The sequence below is a fragment of the Gnatocerus cornutus genome, chromosome 1, assembly GCF_029298725.1.
Source record: "Gnatocerus cornutus isolate USDA-ARS CGAHR chromosome 1, icGnaCorn1.1, whole genome shotgun sequence".
Classification (NCBI taxonomy): domain Eukaryota; kingdom Metazoa; phylum Arthropoda; class Insecta; order Coleoptera; family Tenebrionidae; genus Gnatocerus; species Gnatocerus cornutus.
In genome coordinates, this window is record NC_142233.1 from 25950741 (window position 1) to 25964999 (window position 14259).

The following is a 14259-nucleotide window of genomic DNA, read 5'->3' on the forward strand; positions in this document are numbered from 1 at the left end:
GTAAGTTGAGAAAAAGTAGTCAGTGCGAGACTAACGTTTCTGCACAGGTCAAGGTTCCGTCGAGGGTTTAGCCTATGAGCAACTCCACAAAATGCTCTATTGGACTTGCAACAACCACGCGACCATCAACCGTGTCAGTCTTACAGACCAAATGACTAATTCCAGTCAAGTGGAACAAATTGTACGTCTTCGTTCTCAAGACAAACCCAGAGGCATCGCAGTGGATAGCTGTGATAGTCGCGTTTTTTGGACCAACTGGAATTCGCACCAACCAAGTATCGAAAGTGTGTACATCTCAGGTTATGACCGCCAGATTATTATCAAAACGGACATCAGAATGCCCAATGCTCTCACTCTCGACCATAAAGCGCAGAAGTTGTATTGGGGCGACGCTCGTCTCGACAAAATCGAGCGTTGTGAATACGACGGTTCCAACAGAGTCGTGTTGGCGAAAGTAACCCCACAACACCCATTTGCTTTAGCTGTTTATGGAGATTTTATTTATTGGACCGATTGGATGCTCCACGCTGTTTTACGAGCCGACAAGCTAACAGGACAAAATGTCGTCTGGTTACGACGCGACGTCGCTAGACCCATGGGTATAGTGGCTATAGCCAACGACACGGACGACTGCTTTGCAAATCCGTGTGCTATTTTGAATGGAGGTTGCGAAGAGCTTTGTTTTTTAAACGCGTCGGGTATCGTGCAATGTTCTTGTCATGAAGGACGCATCCTTGCCGAGGATGGAAAGAGGTGTTATAGTAACTCAAAGGCTTGTGATACTTACGATAGCTTCCGGTGTTCCGATGGGGGCTGTGTGCCTTTTAGAGTTACTTGTGATGGTATTCCCCACTGTACAGACAAATCAGATGAAGATCCAGGTTACTGTGGCCACCGCACGTGTCTTCCGGGATGGTTCCAATGCAACAACAAGAGGTGCATTACCGCTCAAGAGAAATGTAACGGAATTGACAACTGTGGCGATTCAAGCGACGAACAAAACTGTTCTTGTTCAGAAGAGGATCATTTCAGGTGCAATAGTGGAGAGTGTGTGCTTAAGAAATTTAGATGTGATAACGATCAGGACTGTAAAGACGCAAGTGACGAAATGGGATGTGGTAAGTCTGTAGAATTATATTGTATTTGGTTTGAGCGACTGTTCTTTCCAGAAAAACGAAACTGTAGTGTGGATTTTCACGATGCTAACTTGATCAATTGTGTCAATACCACTGCTTGTATCCACAAGGAATGGTTCTGTGATAACGAAAACGATTGTTGGGATATGTCTGACGAGATGAATTGCACGGGTCACAAAAGACGTTGCGATTTTCATGAATTCCAGTGCTCAAATGGGACATGTGTTAAACTTGAAGCTCGGTGCGATGGGAAAGATGATTGTCATGACGCTAAGACTCCTGGAGGTTTCAGTTCAGATGAAGAAAACTGCAGTAAGTTGAATGCCTCACTTTAGATTTCGTAGAAGTCCAATTTTGGTTTTATACTTTCGGTTCGTCAAATCCTTAGATTTTTTAGACTCTTAGGTCTTCCAGTTCTTTTTTCAGTCTTTCAAAACCTTCAGTGTTTAAGACCAAAATAAGATTGCAGTGTGATGTTTGATTTTCCTTTTTTATTTTGCAGGAGTAGTAGAGGGTCATTGCCAACTTTACCAGTTCATGTGCGCCGACTCAACCTGCATCCCTCTTGCATGGCGCTGCAACGGTTTCGCGGATTGTCTTGATCACAGCGACGAGTATGATTGCAGTGAGTACTATATTAAGTCCGTTAATAAGGGTACTACGGAGTTTTTCATTTTCTTGCAGAGCATCACTGCCGCAACGACCAATTCCGCTGTGACAACGGCGAATGTATTCCAATGAGTTGGCAATGTGATGGTCATCCCGACTGTGTTGATCAATCAGATGAAAGCAAACACTGTCAACTCAGGGAATGTGACAATGGTGACTTCCGCTGCAACAGTACCGGAAGGTGTATTCCTCGAATTTGGTTGTGTGATGGAGAAGCTGATTGCCTCGATGGCGCCGACGAACACAAAGATCAAGGTTGTGGAGTGTGCACGTCCGAACACTTCCAGTGCCTCAGTGGAGTGTGCATTAATAAGATGTATTATTGCGATGGTGACAAAGATTGCAACGATGGCAGTGATGAGCCAACTGAGTGTCATAAAACATGCACTGATGAAGAATTCACGTGTAGAAACGGAAAGTGCATCATGGAGTTATTGAAATGTGACGGAAATGACGATTGCGGAGATGGAAGTGATGAAGGCAAGGACTGTCAAATTGAAGGCGACTACTGTAAGGGACAAGGATGGTTCCATTGCGGAAATGGAGTGTGCATTAATGACACTCTTCTCTGCAATGGTGAGAATAACTGTGGTGACTACAGCGACGAAGCAAAATGTCGTAAGTGGTTATAACAAACGAAATTCAAACTTTTAATTTGGTTTACAATTTTACAGGTATCAATGAGTGTACAGCACAACCGCCTCCTTGCTTACAACGATGCGTTGATAAACCAATAGGTTATGAGTGTAAATGCTTCCATGGGTACAAAGTGAGCCATAAAGATACCAGTTTATGTGAAGACATCGATGAATGTGTCGATCGCCCTTGCAGTCAACTGTGCAAGAACACTAGAGGATCCTACCACTGTAGTTGTGCTCAAGGTTACATACTCCACCCCGACAAGACTAGCTGTGGCGCTAATTCTTCAACAGCCGTGACTTTAATTCTTGCCAATCGTTACTACATTCGCGAATTAGATTTGAAAGGTCAGTCTACACTGCTTGCACACAATCTGACGAACGCCGTGGCACTCGATTATGACTGGCAAACTAAATGTATTTATTGGTCGGATGTTACACAACTGGGAAGTTCTATCAAACGGTTGTGTGACTATAAAAACAGTTCCAGCGAGATACAAGTGCTACACTCGCCAACGTTGCAAAATCCTGACGGTTTAGCTGTTGATTGGGTTGGAAGAAACCTCTACTGGTGTGATAAAGGAATGGATACGATAGAGGTGTCGTCGCTTGATGGTCAGTATCGGCGAGTTCTGATTTCTAAAGATCTGGAGGAGCCGCGTGCCATCGCTTTGGATCCGCTTCGTGGCTACCTTTACTGGACCGATTGGGGTGAGTGTAATAAATTTACCTGTCCAGACTGAAGTGATTCGATCAATCTACTTAAAAAACTCATCTTGCAGGTACTCATGCCCATATCGGTAAAGCCGGAATGGACGGCAGTTTACCACACGTCATCGTCAATTCAAGTCTCGGATGGCCCAACGCTCTCACCATTTCTTACGAAACCAGTGAATTATTCTGGGCGGATGCTCGCGAAGATTACATTGCTGTCTCAGACCTCGACGGCAACAACATCCACATCATTATGAGTCGTGAAAGAAACCCGAATCTTCAGTTACACCACGTTTTTGCGATTGATATATGGGAAGACTTTATTTACTGGACGGACTGGGAAACAAAGTCTATTGAAAGATGTCACAAATATAGAGGAGATCAGTGCCAAAAACTCCATAGTACAGTTCACAGACCCATGGATATCCGCGTCGTGCATCCTTTAAAACAGCCGAAAGTCCATAACCCGTGTGAAAAAGCTAACTGTTCGACTTTGTGCTTGTTGACTCCGGAAGAACCCTTCTACAAGTGTGTGTGTCCAGAAAATTACATTCTAGGCGAAGATGGAAGGAGGTGTGTTGCAAACTGCACCTCTGCCCACTTTGAATGTAAATATACGTACAAATGTATACCGTTTTGGTGGAAATGTGACACTCAGGATGACTGTGGTGATGGCAGCGACGAACCACCAGGTTGTCGGCCGTATAAATGTATGCCAGGACAGTTCCAATGCGACAACGGATATTGTACTCATCCTTCTGATCTTTGCAACGGTAAAAACGACTGTGGTGACAACTCTGACGAGAAAGACTGCGAAAACTACACTTGTCTGAACACCCAATTCCGGTGCAAAGGTAACGATACCATCGCTCCGAGATGTATACCATCGAAATTACGATGCAATAAGAACGTGGAATGTCCATTTGGTGACGACGAAGCCGATTGTCCTCCTGCAACTTGCCCTCCAAATCAATTTAAATGTGCTAACGATAAATGCATTCCTGCTGTTTGGGTGTGTGATACTGATAACGACTGTGGAGACAACTCTGACGAACTACAAGACTGTCAAACAAGAACGTGTTCACCACAACACTACCGATGTAGCTCTGGGAGATGTATACCTATGTCTTGGAGATGCGATGGAGATCCAGACTGTGCCAATAATGAAGATGAACCATCTTCGTGCAGTCAGCCGGAGTTTCACACATGCGAGCCGACGTACTTCAAATGCAAGAACAACAAGTGTATACCGGGACGTTGGAGGTGTGATTATGACGGCGATTGTGGCGACGGCTCAGATGAAGAAGGGTGTGTTCCGAGAAATTGTTCCGAATCGGAGTTCAGATGTGGAGATGGAAGGTTTGTTTTTACCTAAAAACATTGTGAAGGTAGCGATTATTAATTTTATTTCAGGTGCATTCGCGGCTCTCAAAAATGCGACGGCGAATTCCAATGTGAAGACCGCTCCGACGAAGCCAATTGCAACACTCATTGCAAGAAAAACGAATTCCAATGTGCGAACCCTCAAGTTTGCATCTACTTAGAATGGAAATGTGACGGTGAAGCCGACTGCGCCGATGGTTCCGACGAAGCTAACTGCAGTGACACTTGCCCGGACAACGGCTTCAGATGCCAAAGTGGCCTTTGCATTAACGAAGAATGGCGCTGTGATGGCCAAAACGATTGCGAGGACGGATCAGACGAGTTACACTGCTCATTAGTGGGTTGTTTACCCGGAAGATTCCGTTGTAAGAATCATAGATGCATTCCGACAAACTTCTTATGCGATGGTCACGATCAATGTGAAGACGGTAGTGACGAAGATCCACAGATTTGTCGAAGACATGGCTTGTGTCCTTCTGATCAATTTGCCTGTAAGAATGGGCATTGTATTAAGAACACGATGAGGTGTGATGGAAGAAACGACTGTGATGACAACAGTGACGAAGAAAATTGTAACGATTCATCGTGTCAATGGGATACTTGCTCACAGATTTGTATACAGACGAAGCATAATACGTCAGTCTGTAAATGTTTGCCGGGGTACACGCACATTAAGGGTGGTATTTGTGTCGCCGATGGTGACTGGGCTAATTTAGTTCTGGTTTCTGAAGCGGAGTTGAGACTTATGTCGCCGTATAAGCCCGGAGATAGTAACAAACTGAGAAGTAAAACGCTAGTCACAGCTCCAGGTTATAAAGTGGATGCTGTGGATATTCTATACGGCAAACCAGAGTCAGTGGCCTTCTGGACAGATCATCAAAACAAACGAATACAGAGTGTGGTTTTACATTTGAACGAAAGCAGAGTTCGTAGAGATGCTGAATCCGTTAAGACGATAATAAGTGGTTTAAACGATCCTAGAGGAATTAGTGTGGACTGGGTTGCTAAAAGACTGTACATCACGGATGGAGTTAGGATTTTAGTCTCAACTGTGGATGGACAATACATGTACACTTTACTAAGTGGCGAGATGCAACAACCTAGGGATATCGTATTATCCCCGCGCGAAGGTGTACTGTTTTGGAGCGATTGGGGTCCTGCGCCTAGAATAGAAACGGCCCATATGGACGGCAATAAAAGGAAAGTTTTAATTCGTTCTGCCATTTTATATCCAACCGGCTTAGCCATTGATTACACCACAAAACGCTTGTACTGGGCTGATACCAAGAGTATGACTGTTGAAACTGTAAAGTTTGACGGAGGAGACCGCCACATTGTTAAACACTTCAACAAAGGTAAGTTACACTTGTAATTCCACCTAAATTTTACAACATTAATGCTGCAGATATGAAACCTTATAAGATCGAAGTCTTCGAGAATTATCTCTTCGTGACAACTTTCCAAAAGCACGACGTTTTACGACTGAACAAATTCGGCAAAGGAAATATTACTCACCTTTCCCAAGGGTTAACACGAATCGCAGACATTTTGATTCTACATGAACAAAAGCAGGATCAGACAATCAACAATACTTGTATTGATTTCTGTCATCATACCGAATTCTGTCTAATTAGCCCTCGGACAGCCACATGCACCTGTGCGGATGGATACGTCAAGGATAATCTGGTAAGAAACTAATAAAAAGTTTCACTCTCCCCACTTGTTACATAAGTATCTATTCTATTTACATTGTTTACTTTTTCAGACTTGTAAGGCAATTTCCCACCGCGCCCCCAATTGCCCCCTCAACTGCAACAACGGCACTTGTAAGATAGTGCAAGGGCAACCCCCCAAATGCCTTTGCCCCGCTCAGTACAGCGGCCCTCGCTGCGAACACTTCCGTTGCTCTCAATACTGCAAAAACAAAGGAATGTGTTACGTCGATCTCGCCGCCCCCCAATCGCCTGATTCTCTCCCCCCACTTCGGTGTAATTGTGCACCTCTGTGGACCGGCGAACGATGCGAAACCCCGCTCAATGTTTGTGACGGCAGATGTTACAACGGCGGAACTTGTTTTACCCCGAAGCCTGGAATACCCTTTTGTAATTGTCCCTCGGGATATAGTGGATCACGTTGCCAAAACTGTGCTCGTTTGGTATGCGAAAATGGAGGAGTCTGCTTCAACGAAGGTTTGAAAGAAACGTGTAAATGTCCCGTGGGATATCTAGGAAGACATTGCGAGAATTCTGTTTGTGGAAAGAATGGCACACCGGTGCCGACACCGCTGGGGGTTAAATGTAGTTGTCTTTCTGGATACGCAGGAGATAAGTGCGAACAAGACAGGTGCTATCAACATTGCCTCAACGGAGGAACTTGTCGAATGGGGACGAAACAGCCTGAGTGCATATGTTCGAAATTGTACGGAGGACGACGTTGTCAAATTGATCTCTGCAACAACACACCCGATGCTCCTAAAGAATGCACGGAAAGGTGCATGTGTGCGAATAATGGAACCTGTGTCATCATGAGTGGTAAACCTGTTTGTAATTGTGTTAAACCGTGGGGAGGATACCACTGCGATGTAAGTCCCCTCGATCGCGAAACTTCCAGTTTTATATTATAATTTTTTGCAGATCTACGTCGGAAATTCTAACAAATGCTCCGGTTTCTGTAAAAACGGCGGAGTTTGCCAAATTCTCTCCCCAAATATTGACACAACTTGCCAGTGTCCGAGCACATGGGCTGGACCCAGGTGCGAAGACCTCGCAGTTTGTTTCAACTATTGTAAAAATGGGGGCTCCTGTGCTGTTAGCGACGGCATACCATACTGTAGATGTCCACAAGGTTACGACGGTGTAAAGTGTGACGAATCCACAAGATCTTTAGACGAAGCTGTCCAACAAAAGGACGGAACGCGGGGCATTCTAGTCCCTGTGATTTCCGCCATCGCCGTTATTATCGCAATTTTGGTGGCCTTCTTCGCGTTTGATTTCTTCTACAAGAAAAGACAGTCGTTTTCACATGAGAGGTTACAAGAAAATGATTTCAATAATCCGATGTATCAAGACAGAGACGCGGAGCCGTTCACGCTGGACGCTGATAAAGTAAAAAATCCGTTTTTATGATTCTGTTACCGAATTAAATAATGGTTTTATTTTTTAGTCGGGAAACTTCGCTAACCCTGTTTACGAATCTGTCTACAACGGTACCGCCAGTGGACGTGGTGACGAGAAAGCAGTTCTTCTGCAACATCCCGCCGACGATGCCCCTACACCCGCCCCCGAAGAGATCTAGTGACATATCAGATAAAGCGTAGATTATTTTATTCTTAATTGCTGTGAATTGTGCCATTTATTTTAACGTGTTTAGGCAGCTGTATATTATAGCTGTACATACATCTGATGTATTTCTTTGATATTATTGTTGTTACAGTAAATCTTGCCCGCTGTTATATCGTATCTGTTAAACGAACAGAATGACGTCCTTGTACATAAAACAATAATTATGTGACTGATAAATGAATATATTTTTATGTATTGAAAATATTTTGCCAGCTTTATAATGTTATAATGGTTGTGCAAGGTGGTAAAGTGTGGGGACGGCTAAGGCCGTCTATGAACAAATGTGCTCAATACTCGGATACAGTAACAATGTTGTATATTTTGATTCTCCGTATGTAGGTGTATGTAAATGTAGTTTCTTTTTATGTGAAATTTTATAAAAGATGTAAAAAGCTGAAATAAAAACATGAATAGTAAAGTTGCGCATACGTTCTCAAAATGTGAAACTGTCTTTTATTACCCTAGAAACTGAAATATTTGATCGATTCCGTCACTAAAATGGACAGCATATTGTTACCCACTGAAATAGAGTTTTTCGTTGATACACTGACCCCCCAAGACATCCGCCATGTCGGAAATAAACAGTAAAAGAGTCAATCATCCACCACAACGTACTAATCATATTCTTCAGATGGTTGGAGTGGCACCAACGCCTTCAAAAACTCAACCAAGAAGCCCTAATCGAAGCATCTCAACTCCGCGACGAAAACGTCAAAGAAACCCTCGTAACATTTCAAAAAGTTCCAGTTCTTGTCCACGAAGCCATACTAATCAACATTTGGAAGCACAAAGTCTTACCGCAACTTCTAAAATTGGATTCAAACCCTAAAAATACCTTCATGGCATACACTATTTTGTACCATGAAGCAGTGTGCATCGCTCTTTTGGAGTTGGTAATGTATCACACTAGTTGTTGCGACTCTTTAGGCGATTCCGCTGCGGATTTGTTGGACTATGCGTGTGGAACTTCTTCGCGGTTGTTATCGCAGCGGACAACTCAACTTGAAGCGAAAGAATCTGAGAAGATGGAGCTGATGCGACAGTTTGATGACTTGAGTTATGATATTGGGATAAGATCGTTGTCAATTATACGATATTTGGCGGAGAATATAGAGATTTTGCCTCTGAGTATTTGTTCGCGGATGTACGATACTCACGATATTCCCATGCTCTTTGCGCAACTTTTGCTAATTCGACCATGGATTCGCGACGGGAAACAATATTCGGCAGGGAAGTGGATGAAATGGGACGGGGAAGCATTGGGACAGGCAGAAGCACAGGTAAAGATCTATGTTCTAGTTAATAAAAACATTTCGGTAATGGATGGACCTTCAAGGTTTGGCTAACTTTGCGTCAGTTACTGCTAGATCCGGCTTGCAAAGACTATTACACAATTACAGAAGGCCGCCGATCGCAACTAATTAAGTTAATGATGATGCTGACTCCTGTTTTGTTAGACCAGTTATCACCTCTTATCGAGCTCAAGCAATGGTTGTCCCACATTTCTATGATGGAACAGGTGGCCAAGGCTGCGAAACCAATCCTCCTTGAGACTGTGCTGGAAATCAAAGAAAGAATCCTTCAACAGTCTGGAGGGAAATGGAAAAAATTGGCCAAGGAACAGTTTCCGGTGATATTTTGCAATGACCATCAAACGCTAATGGAGAATGCTCAAACGTTGGTTGATAATTGTTTATTCTAAAAATTTACAAACAGAATTTCAGGTTGAGTGAGGCTTACAACACAGATTTAATTGAGAAGTTTGAAGTAACAGAAAAGGCATCTTGTGAACAATGCAGTAAAGATGCGATACAGCGTTGTTCGCGATGCAAAAAGGTTTGGTACTGTTCACGGTCTTGTCAAGTTACCCACTGGCCCCTACACAAGGAGGCTTGTAATAATACTCAGTGACTTGTTATTAAAGTTTTATTTTATAAAATAAACAGTTACTTAGCGTTCTTAAGGTATTCTTTAAGAACATCTAGTGCTGGTGATTCCTCGCCGTAATCCTGAAACAAAACCCAGTCAAATACTGAACAATTCAAACACTAGAAGCAACAGAGAAACAATAAATCAGAAGGTAAATTTCTCTTCATAGATATTTGGGTATCAGAAGAGGGAGCCTTACCTAAGTACTCATCATTTCATCAAAAATGGTTCAAAATAAAAAGATGCTCACCCTGATAACAACACAGGAGCAGCCAACAACTTTCCTTGCCTTGCCAGTATTGTCAATTTTGCAAAGTCCAGACCACTCTCCCAATTTCTTATTATTATCTACCTTGATCAATGGAATATTATGTTCCGAACACAAAGCAGATACGAGTTTTTTGTACATTGGTTCGTCACAGTTCTCTGCAAGAACGCACAATACAGCTTGCCGCTTATCCAAAGCTTTGGCGGCTTCGTGAAGACCATGTACGATTCCGTCGTGAATCAAAGCAGTCTTTAGGACTTCTTGCAATGCTTGATTGACGTCCATCGCTCCACCGGTAGTTGGTGGGGCCACTGGGGTGTCATCACTAAAAACATTTATAGGTTAGGTTCCTAAAACCTACAAGAAGTCACACAAAAATAGTTTTGAAGAACTTCAGTTTGCGGAAATCAGCAAGGTTTTATAATTGGGTAACTCTCAGAAGAGGGAGCCGCAAAGATCATCACCAGAGAGCGGAAATTAGGGAAAATAAACAATAAGGTTAAGTACTCACACTTCGACGTCCGACATTTCTGTTGGTTTTCTGCAAGAAAGAAAAATATGTTGTTCATTATGCTCTGCACCTTTTATTTGATGCTATTTTGGGTTAAAATTTAAAGGATGGTGGTTGAATTTGTGGATAAATGTTAAAAACGTGAAAATTACCTTGTTACTTGACGTATTCAAGATGAAGAAGAATTAGGGATTTTCGGTTTCAGAGTTGCCACACTGCGGTTTGACAGTGCGCCAACGCAAATTTAAATTCACAAAGTTTGTCGACAATTAAAGCCAAAGAAGTCGGTGAAGAAGTAGAAACTGTAAAATGTGACTATCTAATCATAATTAGCACCCCAATTCACAAAGTTATGTTAATTTACTTTGTTTTTTCGGTAAAATTTCGATTTCATCCAGCGCCACCACACGGATAGTGGTGTCACTATTTACACTGTTAAAACGAAATTCGCTTGCTGGTTCTTCCAGTTTCATTTCTGACACAAGTTTGTTTACATTATTGACTGTCCAGATTGGGGTAGCCCCCGGCTCGACATCATAAATTAACAGCAATTCGACGAACCGAAAGTGTGATTAAAAGCCGGTGGGTGGTTTATAGTAAGAACCAATCACAGGTTTGATAGGTTTTAAGTGAAATGAGGTTATTTCATGCGGCTTTCTTGTAGCCTCAAAATGAAGGACGTCATCGATGTGATGGAACTGCAACGCGAACGCAATAAACGCATCACTCCAATAGACTACAGAAACCTGGATTTCAATGGAGGTTTTACTCCAGCAAGATTCATATTTGAATGTGGAATGAAACTGCAAGGGCAACCTTTAACATTGGCTACTGCTGCCATCTTAATGCACAAATTTTTCAAAGAAGTTGAACAGTCAAAATACGATTGTTTTGTAAGTGTCTTAATCAGATTAGTCTAGACTTTATTTACAAAGCCTGGGGCTATGAAAGTTCAAATCTGGTTCATTAACATATGCCATTTATTTACAGTTAATCGCCGCTTCGACTCTTTATTTGGCTGGGAAAGTTAAAGATGACCCTCTGAAAATAAGGGATATCATCAACGTTGCGCATAATACACTTCACAGGGGTAGTAGCCCCCTTGAGATTGGGGATGAGTATTGGAGTATGCGTGATGCGATCGTTCAAGCTGAACTTCTCATCATGAGGGTGTTGAAGTTTGAAGTTTCCATTACTCATCCCCATAAGTACATGTTGCACTATTTAAGATCCATGGAAGGGTGGTTGGGTAAAGACACTTGGAGTCAAGTTCCTATAGCTAGAACGGCAGCAGCATTCCTTCAAGATTTCCATCATGATCCAAGCATCTTAGATTATCAACCTCAACATGTTGCTATTGCTTGTATATCATTAGCATTGCAATGTTATGGAGTGAGGCTGCCACTAATTGAGGACAAAGATGATGAAACCTGGTACTCTGTTTTTGTGAAGGATCTGCAGAAGGATAAGCATTGGGAAATTATGGAGAAGATCATGGATGCCTACAACAGGGAACCTGAGACTGCTTAACTGAAGTATTTTTTACATTCTGATTATGTAAGTGAAACTTTTTACAATGTAAGCAAGAGTAATGTGACAATTAATTTTGTAATAAAGAGTGAAATTTAAAATGTGTATTCCTTTTTATTTATATCTTTATAGTTTTACAAAAGAACTGATACTTTTATTGTAACCTTGCGAAAACAATTTAATTAACGGGTTAAACGAACTTGGATTTCACTTTCAAGGATATGTTCTTGGAATAATTTATGATAAAAAGTCCACTTGCAAGTTGCAACGTGTATCCGATTTGTTAAGAATTAGGATTTTATCACCGTACATTATAGATACAAGTTTTTGATAAGATAAAACCAGTGGGGTAAAAAATTCACCACTTTTATATTGACCATAATTCGATCTAAAAATATCCAATAGTCTATAATTAACATTATTCTTTTAACTGTGAAAGTGGTTGCGACGTAACAAACATTTCTCTTGAGTAGCAAAAATAAAATTCGGGGAAAAATACACAAGCTCGAGGCGCCTATTAAATAATTGGAAGTATAGCCTTCAATCTATTTATTAATGTAGTCACTGAACTACTTTGATGACATAAATAAACTGCTTTCCCATGTTTTTTGACATAGGAAATCCCAATGTCAGCTCCTCTTATTCTACTATCGCGGAATCAAAATTTCGAACATCACTTTTTGACATGACAATGTGAAGCAAGCTTTATTGTCATTGTGACTGACATTCAAAGTAAATTTCTGACATTTGCTGCGCCGTTTATAAATTTTAAGGTTATAAAGACAAAGGACAGTTTACAATTTTTAAACATCAATCAATTTGATGTTCGAAATTTTGATTATAGTATTACTGTTTTTGTCCTTTTCAAAATGCAAATTTGTATTGAAGAAAATAAATCCTTTTTGATATATATCTTCAAACTGAGTCGAGATGTGTGATTGGCCTGTATTTTTTGTCTTCTTCAATAAATCCGGTATCTGATAATAGTGATAATGTCATAATAAAATTGATAATGTATAGTTGTGGCCGTTGCAGGCAAATTATAGGGTTCGTTTACACGCTGGTTTGCGCAAATCGCAAACTTATAAACGGGGCTTTATTCGTTGAATTAAAAATTATTATTAAAAAGGAATTAAATAAATTCCGAGCTTTACGATGTTCAATACCAAAGTGAATGTAAATCAGAGAGAATTCGAGAGAACAGCTTCCGACTATAACTATATACAACACACTTATTAAAATTACAGTCGACTCTCGATAATTCCAAGGGACAGGACGCAATTGAAAGAAAGGGCGTTTTTGTCCTGAAAACACATTGTTGTAACATTTTAAAGGCCCTTCAATTGGTCACCTTTTAGCAATGATTATGAAACTGGCCCTAAGTTGCACTTCTTGCACTTCACCATAAACATGCCAATTTGGTAAACCGTGATAATTCAGAGAAGACATTCCCAGAAGAAAGAGGCCAATTAACTAAAGACTCTTATTGGTGGTATTGGTAGTTATGTAAATTCTCAAAACAATGCGCAAAAAAAAAAAGAAGAAAAACTGGTGAAACTGCCGTAACAATTTCCTTATCTCTACGAATTGATGAATGGTTTATTATTGGAAAGAAACAAACCAGTTGGACCCAAAAATCGACAATATACAAGATTTTGACTTCGTTTATCAAGATTTGTCTACTTTTAAAATTTTTTATATGAAACTCTATCCGCCTGCACAGTTGAAGATAAATTTACTGCAATAATATCTTGATGTTATTTGATGTTTTTGTCAAGTTTTTAATATAAAAAGATATATTTTTTTATATATAAATTACCATTTTCCACAAAAATAGTTGTCAGTTATTCCTATAAGTTATCTCTGTTTATACTAATTTTCTGAAGAATTCATATCTTGCTTCTTATCAACTGTAATATGTAAATTTACTTATCGAAAAATTTGTAGCTATATTTAAGTGCATTTATAAAGTAAATACGATGAGTGTTATGTCTAGTTCAAACTTTCATCTCAAGAATCACATCCGGACTTTCTTAATTAAGACCTATTTATAGTTTCTAAGTGAACTTAAAAAGTAGTTCTGTTTTATAATACTAACGGTCAACTTTCAAAGTTTTCAAATTAAGTTAATTAACTTTAC

The 14259-nt window shown here is 40.8% G+C and overlaps 4 protein-coding genes across 5 annotated transcripts in view; 3 read left to right on the forward strand and 1 right to left on the reverse strand.

Moving 5' to 3' along the window:
* Positions 1–8327, forward strand: part of LRP1 (LDL receptor protein 1) — a 31359-nt gene extending 23032 nt beyond the window's left edge. Inside the window, exons 12-22 of the mRNA XM_088032341.1 lie at positions 48–1118; positions 1170–1448; positions 1639–1761; positions 1821–2423; positions 2480–3154; positions 3226–4516; positions 4571–5895; positions 5946–6226; positions 6306–7121; positions 7174–7644; positions 7703–8327. Of these exons, the coding sequence (XP_087888467.1) occupies positions 48–1118; positions 1170–1448; positions 1639–1761; positions 1821–2423; positions 2480–3154; positions 3226–4516; positions 4571–5895; positions 5946–6226; positions 6306–7121; positions 7174–7644; positions 7703–7834 (7067 nt within the window). The 3' untranslated portion in view covers positions 7835–8327. The remainder of the gene's footprint in view (positions 1–47; positions 1119–1169; positions 1449–1638; positions 1762–1820; positions 2424–2479; positions 3155–3225; positions 4517–4570; positions 5896–5945; positions 6227–6305; positions 7122–7173; positions 7645–7702) is intronic.
* On the forward strand, positions 8327–9792 carry Zmynd10 (zinc finger MYND-type containing 10). Its single transcript, XM_088032354.1, has 4 exons — positions 8327–8465; positions 8513–9161; positions 9218–9558; positions 9606–9792. The coding sequence occupies exons 1-4, from the start codon at positions 8380–8382 to the stop codon at positions 9790–9792; spliced, it is 1263 nt and encodes a 420-aa protein (XP_087888480.1). The 5' UTR covers positions 8327–8379.
* A 1-nt stretch (position 9793) lies between these two features.
* On the reverse strand, positions 9794–10828 carry RpS12 (ribosomal protein S12). The gene is made up of 4 exons (XM_088032398.1): positions 10742–10828; positions 10590–10619; positions 10061–10403; positions 9794–9890 (listed from the first exon to the last, which is right to left on the reverse strand). Exons 2-4 carry the CDS (start codon positions 10604–10606, stop codon positions 9828–9830), a joined length of 423 nt encoding a protein of 140 aa, XP_087888524.1. The 5' UTR covers positions 10607–10619; positions 10742–10828; the 3' UTR covers positions 9794–9827.
* A 156-nt stretch (positions 10829–10984) lies between these two features.
* koko (cyclin Q) lies at positions 10985–12220 on the forward strand. Of its 2 annotated transcripts, none has more exons than XM_088032377.1 (3): positions 10985–11202; positions 11254–11482; positions 11580–12220. In XM_088032377.1, exons 2-3 carry the CDS (start codon positions 11261–11263, stop codon positions 12117–12119), a joined length of 762 nt encoding a protein of 253 aa, XP_087888503.1. In that variant the 5' UTR covers positions 10985–11202; positions 11254–11260; the 3' UTR covers positions 12120–12220. The 2 variants fall into 2 exon arrangements, with proteins under 2 accessions (XP_087888503.1, XP_087888512.1); XM_088032386.1 differs by having other exon boundaries at positions 10985–11171.
* Positions 12221–14259: the final 2039 nt, after the last annotated feature.